The sequence below is a fragment of the Lingula anatina genome, chromosome 1 (genome assembly GCF_051362555.1).
Source record: "Lingula anatina isolate TDL-2025a chromosome 1, LinAna3.0, whole genome shotgun sequence".
NCBI classification, from domain to species: domain Eukaryota; kingdom Metazoa; phylum Brachiopoda; class Lingulata; order Lingulida; family Lingulidae; genus Lingula; species Lingula anatina.
Genome location: NC_141767.1, coordinates 21,994,809 through 22,001,168, shown reverse-complemented (window position 1 = coordinate 22,001,168; position 6,360 = coordinate 21,994,809). Strand labels below are relative to the sequence as shown.

The 6,360-nt window shown below is 36.9% G+C and overlaps 1 protein-coding gene across 3 annotated transcripts; it reads right to left on the bottom strand.

Moving 5' to 3' along the window:
• Positions 1 to 14: 14 nt before the first annotated feature.
• LOC106152545 (uncharacterized) lies at positions 15 to 5,988 on the bottom strand. Of its 3 annotated transcripts, XM_087002512.1 has the most exons (9): positions 5,962 to 5,988; positions 3,990 to 5,433; positions 3,585 to 3,770; positions 3,223 to 3,369; positions 2,931 to 3,035; positions 2,466 to 2,659; positions 2,122 to 2,207; positions 1,366 to 1,450; positions 15 to 1,269 (listed from the first exon to the last, which is right to left on the bottom strand). In XM_087002512.1, the coding sequence occupies exons 2-9, from the start codon at positions 5,347 to 5,349 to the stop codon at positions 895 to 897; spliced, it is 2,538 nt and encodes an 845-aa protein (XP_086858638.1). In that variant the 5' UTR covers positions 5,350 to 5,433; positions 5,962 to 5,988; the 3' UTR covers positions 15 to 894. The 3 variants fall into 3 exon arrangements, with proteins under 3 accessions (XP_086858638.1, XP_013417085.2, XP_086858639.1); XM_013561631.2 differs by having other exon boundaries at positions 15 to 1,450; XM_087002513.1 differs by lacking the exons at positions 15 to 1,269; positions 1,366 to 1,450 and adding an exon at positions 1,836 to 1,940.
• Positions 5,989 to 6,360: the final 372 nt, after the last annotated feature.

Here is a 6,360-nt window from a genome sequence, read left to right as displayed (position 1 = left end):
TAACATCACAAGAATAAATTGATAAAACTTTAATTAAAATGTAACAGATAACACGCATATTTGACTCTGTGTGTAAATAGAATGAATTCTGTTATAAAAACTGCACACTAGAGAACTTAACAGCTGTTTGATATCCAAAGTTGTCATTTTGCTGGATATATTTTAATATGCTAGACAATATTATACAGTAGAGATTTTTTAAATCACAGTCCTCTTTCGGTAAGTTGAATTCCATGTAAAGCAATTTAACATAGTAAATATTAACATACATTAAAAATATACCAAAATCTAAAATAGTCATTTGCATTTTAATCTTAGCAAGATGAACTATATTAGTTAAAAATGTAAGGACGGAATAATGTTTCTGTGGCAATGGTATTTCCATGTGCATCCAATTTCAAACTACTGATATAACCTCTGCTTGACATTCAGACACAGTTGTAAAAACTAATATGAGTGAAAATATATGATTACTTCATTTGCAGACCAGCTGACAAATAAAATAAAGAGTACCAACGTACATCTTAATCCAATCATTATGTGAATATTTTTAAACAAATTTTAATCTATTCGTAGAAAGGTAATAATAATAATATAAAGGGAGGAAATTAATTAGAAAAAATGTTTAAAAAATCTTCAAAAATCTGAATACAGCACTTTTCCAAATAAATGTACCATGTACAAATTACACAGCTTGACAGAAAAACCTGATAGCTTTTTCAATGATCTTAATACAGCACTTTTCCAAATAAATGTTCCATGTACAAATTACACAGCTTGTTTAGCAGACAGAAAAGCATGATAGTTCAAAACATCATCTCATGTTTCTACATGTTGGAATACAGCTTCCATTTTTCTGTGGTTGGCTGCTTTGATGGTGTAACTGTAGAATCTTTATTTGCTGTCAGGAGCAGTTTGACTGTCTTTCTCCGTAGACTTTGCACTGGTGTCAGTTGGCTGTTCTGCTGTGGGACTTGTTGACTCACTGGGAACTGGCTGCGTATGTTCAGCAGGCTGTGGGGGTGATGGCCCAGCTAAAGGAGATACTGGTTTAGACTGGTCTGAAGGTGGTCTTGCTAGTGGAGATATCGGCCTTGATTGGGCTGATGTTGGCCTGGCCAAGGGAGACATTGGTCTGGATTGGGCTGATGATGGTCTGCCTCCTTGCCTGCCTTGTCTTTCCAACTCTGGTCTCCCACCTACTGTTACCCCACTGCTGGATCTGGACCCTCCACTGCCAGGCCTGGACGCTGCACTGCCAGGTCTGGATGCTGCACTGGGTCTGGACCCTCCACTGCCAGGCCTGGATGCTGCACTGGGTCTGGACCCTCCACTGCCAGGTCTGGATGCTGCACTGGGTCTGGACCCTCCACTGCCAGGTCTGGACACTGCACTACCGGGTCTGGAACCTGTACTACCAGACCCACTTTGGGTGTTAGCTGTCCCTGCTCTGTCATAAAGAAGAGTTTGTTTACTAACCACTTAAATGACTGAGGACAGGGTGAAATACACTGCACAAAAATGATCAAATATGAGGTACCTCTTTTGCAAATGCACATGCTCACTTGTAGATGGTATTGTTTTCTTGTGTTGTCCAAAACTTTTTTCGTGAAACAATGCAATTTTAATAGTAAAAATGTCTTTGATCAACATTGAATGGTTTATAAAGAAAGTGATATTTAGAAAAAAGTAAAGCCAGAAAAGAAAAAAGTATTGCTACAATAACAAATACATAAAGTGCAAGCAAAGCAATTTTAACTTCATGTATGAAATGCATACACTGTATAAAATTGCATCCATAAAATGAACTTAATTCAGCCAGATTTAAGAGCAACCCTGAACACAATCAAAACACCAAGATGTATATTTTGATAAAAAAGAAAAACTAAGCAAACATATCTCACTTGATTATGCCTTTCCTCTTTTTGTACATGTATCGCCTTGTAAAAATTAAAAATTATACACAATGCATTTACATTATAGAAGACAAAATGAACATGCCGTAATATTAAAGTCTTTAAAATTTTGCCTTATATCTACAAATGCATGACTTACATTTAACTTACACCTCTATTTCTCAATATATCAAGTTCCATGCCTGATTGATATGACAAAACCTACCTGGACAAGCTTGGGACTCCATCTAACATCTCAGAGAGATTCAAGGAAACATCATCTCCAAGGATATCTGACAAGTTATCAGACAGCTGAAATATACACACAAAGCCACAGGTCAAATTTACTATAAATTAATATTCTTATGCAATCATCATATAATATTTTGTGATATTATTTTCTATGAAAGTTATGTATATGATATATATATATATACATAAAAACAAGGCTGTCTGTGGTTTCACTTCTTATGTACATGTACCTTTACTTAAATTTTTTCGCCAAAAATAAAGATACTCATATTAAATGTGCCCGTTAGTTCTATAACCATAAGCAAATTATATACTTACAAATCCCCTGTTCACATTTCCTTGCCGAGACAGTGGGTGTTCTTTGGTCCAGCTATCTACTTGATTCATGTAGTCCTCATCATTTTGCTCAGCTAGGCTCATGTTACCAAAGGATATGGCAGTCTGAGGGCGATATTCTTTGTCTGGGCCCAGGAGACGTTCTGGATACATGTCTTCGTAGTAACCATCATCAACTTAATAAGAAAAAATTATAAGTAAATTTCTGTAACATTTTTTACATTTTAATTTTTTTTCCTTCTTGTATAAAACCATATTGAAGAATATATATCAACATTATCAAACTTTGTCACTTCAAACTCAGAATTTTATATCTCTACATTTGGATGAAAAAGTGTTTTTATCATGCATGAAATTCTCTGTTTTCATGGTTATTAGAAGTATGTTGATCACAAGCCCCACAAGTTGTCATCTTTTCTCTTTTTGCTTCACAACATATAGCCCTACCTTGCACATCTTTCTTCTCAGATGCATCTGTCCAAATTCTCTTTGCTTGATGACTAGTCAACCTATCCTTCTGTATCTTTTCTTGGCGGCCATTTAGAAATAATCCTAATGAAAAGAAAACACATTAATTTTTATATTTAAACCCGACACTGCATGGAATCTTTTATAATTCAAATCCTTTTAATTGGGCTCGACATTAAAAAACAGGCATACTAATTGTAGCTTAATTCTACTTAGTTAATCAGACAAGAGATTAAAATAATTTTAATTTATCTCTTAACATTAAGCTTACCAAGACAATACATCTTCAACAGCAGTCTCCTCTTCAGAGGTGACAACAAGATGAAGTCGTACTCTCTCTGTGCCAAACGCCGTACAAACATTGGCATCATCTTCATCAGCTCTCCTGCTGTCTGGCGAATGGAACCCTTGACACTATCTACATTCAAAAAAAGAAAGCACCATTTTCAGAATGTTACATTATCTTCAATCATTAATGAACATTTTAAAAAAGTATTTTAACAACTTTAAAACTGGCCTATATTTAAATTCACTGGATATCACCTAGTAGACAAAATAATAATTTTTTACACAAAATTTTTTCTCAGTCAATATATTTTGAGTTCTCATCATGAGGTTCTTCCATTTACATACCAGCAAACACAGAATGAGGCGCCACCTGGGAGTGTGCCTCTATCAACTCATCCAGCAGGTCCCACAGTGTTGCATGTATGGGGTCTCTTAAGTACTCCGCCTCTCTGCAGTAAGCATTGATGATCTGGATTTGACGAGATAATTCATGGGCTGGTGCAAAGATTGGAGGCATTGACAAACATTTTTCTGAAAAATAAATATTAAAAATAGTTAACATTTGCAACTATTTTTCTTTGGAGAAATCTTAATTATCATATACATTGTAGTCATTATAAAGAGTATAGCAATAACTTCATCCGATGTAACAAAATTTTCTTAAATTTATTCTTTAACAGCCATTTTTAAAGTTTCTGAAATATGATATAAAACATCCTTTCCAATAAAATTCAGTATTACAGAACTCACCCATCAACTGCCTAGCAGTTAAGATTCCTCTGGTGAATTTCCGAGTTTGTGGGCTTAGTTTATCCAGCCCATGGGATGTCATTGTGGGCCACAGTGGTTCCTGTCCACAGCAAGGGCACTTGCCACACTGCTTCAGTCCCAAGTACAACAAGAACCCGATAACACAAAGTAGCCACAGTCCGTTGATGATGATCAGCATGTAAAGAACATAGGTGGGGGTGAACCAAGGCGACTGGAGAGTGGCTGGGGTGAAGGATGTAATCATGGCACCTATCAGACTGTTAAACATCAAGCAAAGGAAGCTCATGATAAGCATGAAATTAAATGCCGACACTCTGTATGGTCTCCAGAACACAAAGAAGAACAGCATTCCAAACAGAATTGATGTAGTAACCACAGCCTGCCAAAACAGGTACCTGTACAGCCCAGCATAGAGAGCCAGCAACATGAACTTGCAGATATGGAGAGCAGGACGGAAGTATACTGAAACTCTCTTGAAGGATGAGAAGATGTGAAACCCACTGACCATCCACAGCACATCAAGGCCCTGAACATACTCTGTCTCCTTCAACTGTAAATAACCTTCATGGCGATCAGCACTAGATGTCAGAATCTCTCTCTTGGTCTTCTGAATGAGCCAGGCAGGGAAGATCAGGTAGTAGACTAGAGCAAATGCTGCTGCGGGGGCAATGTACGCCCAGTGCATTCCACTGAATGCATCCAGTGTGTTGTCCACATCCACTTTGTATGTGTCAGTGTAGTGGAACAGTTTGCCAATTGTCACCCCCACTGGAATGGCTAGTATTTGCAGTATGAGGATATAGACCCTCTGGAGCCTGGCCACTCTGACCAGCATATAAGGGTGCTTCTTACAGTTCAGTACTATGTAGATTACAATGAAGGTAACAATGAGCAGAAACATCAAACAGCCCCAGCCTAGCAGGATGCTCCAGAAATCAATAGTCAAGTCGGCACTAGGAGTGTAGTAATCCTGCACATTCTTGTAGGTTTCATTACCTTGGAACTTCATAAACTCCCATATATCCCCATTGAACAGGAAGACAAAATATGTTGACTTCAGCCATGTTTCTGGCCACACCCACCTGAGTGCTGAGGACTGCAGTAAGGCAAATATCTGCACATATTCTAACAATGTTATCACAGCATCATTCAAGATCAGAGATGTTCCACGCCGTTTCCCATCAGCAAAGAGAACAGTATCTTCCTCGTTTGCCTCTTCTTCCCAAATCTCATCATCACTGTGAATGTTGATGGTTGTGGTGAAGCCAGCACTTCCATGCTCCCCTCCTTTCATAGCAGTATCTGGTAACAGAGGGACAATTTCTCCCTTGTACGGCATTCTCCTAGCTGTCTTGATCCGTAGGCCTACATGTACTCGGTACAAGACTTTTGTCTAGTTTTCTTTCTTGAAGGTCTTAAAAACCTATTTGGTGGGAAAGTAAAATCAATCAATTGAAAATAAAGTTATGGTAAGCTACACTGATTAAAATAAATAAATTTCCACTATGCATGTACATTTAATTTAACATTATACGATTACCCCTGTACCCGAGTATTTACATGTAGACTGACCCTAAATTCACTAATAATACAAAATGAAATCAAGACATTTAGATTTTAAATACTTTTGACAAATATAATGTGAAACTGTAGAACTACTTTCATTAAAATCTTCTGCTATCTGAGACAATTAGTTTGGAAATTTCTCAACTAAATTTTAAATGTTTTTACGGTAAATTTTTAAGCTCTCTGACCAATTTCACCCCAGCTCTTGAAGCCGTCAATTTTATCTCTCACAATAATTATTCAAATGTCTTGATATAATGTCATATTACATAATTTGAAAGATGGGCATTCAAACTTCCACTGAACGGATTACTTAATCACAACAAATGCTAAAAAATGGATTATCAACGTTAATATTTCTGGATATTCCAGAGAAACCACTCACGTCGTCCGCCATGTTGTTTGTGGAATGACGTCAATGATACTTGACAACAATGTGTCGCACCTAACACATCCTTGCTGAAGATCTCCGCTGTGTTTTTATCAGTACTGGCAGTCCTCTTGGGTTCCCGTATTCAACGTACTTTCGGCGTGGGAGCTCAACCCCGTAGCAGTTCAAAGAAAGCTCATCGAATTAATTCAAGTGCTTTTGTCAGTTTTTTTTATTTAACGTCCTTTTATTTTCCAAACGTTAGACCTATGAATGTTAATAATTTTACTTTCGCTCATAGAATTAATTCAAGTTCTTTTTTTCAATTTTTTTTATTTAACTTTTTTTTTAACGTTAGACCTGTGAATGTTGATTTTACTTTCACTAAAAGATGCCAGATATTTATTTGTGCAC

What these genes read in the sequence shown, in the direction of transcription:
- LOC106152545 (XM_013561631.2), bottom strand. Translation starts at nt 5,349, where the DNA reads ATGCCGTACAAGGGAGAAATTGTCCCTCTGTTACCAGATACTGCTATG. An exon ending in TGAGAAGAAAGATGTGCAAG is followed by an intron (nt 2,660 to 2,930) that starts GTAGGGCTATAT and finishes TTTCTTATTAAG; the next exon opens with TTGATGATGGTTACTACGAA. An exon ending in GGAGTCCCAAGCTTGTCCAG is followed by an intron (nt 1,451 to 2,121) that starts GTAGGTTTTGTC and finishes TCTTTATGACAG; the next exon opens with AGCAGGGACAGCTAACACCC.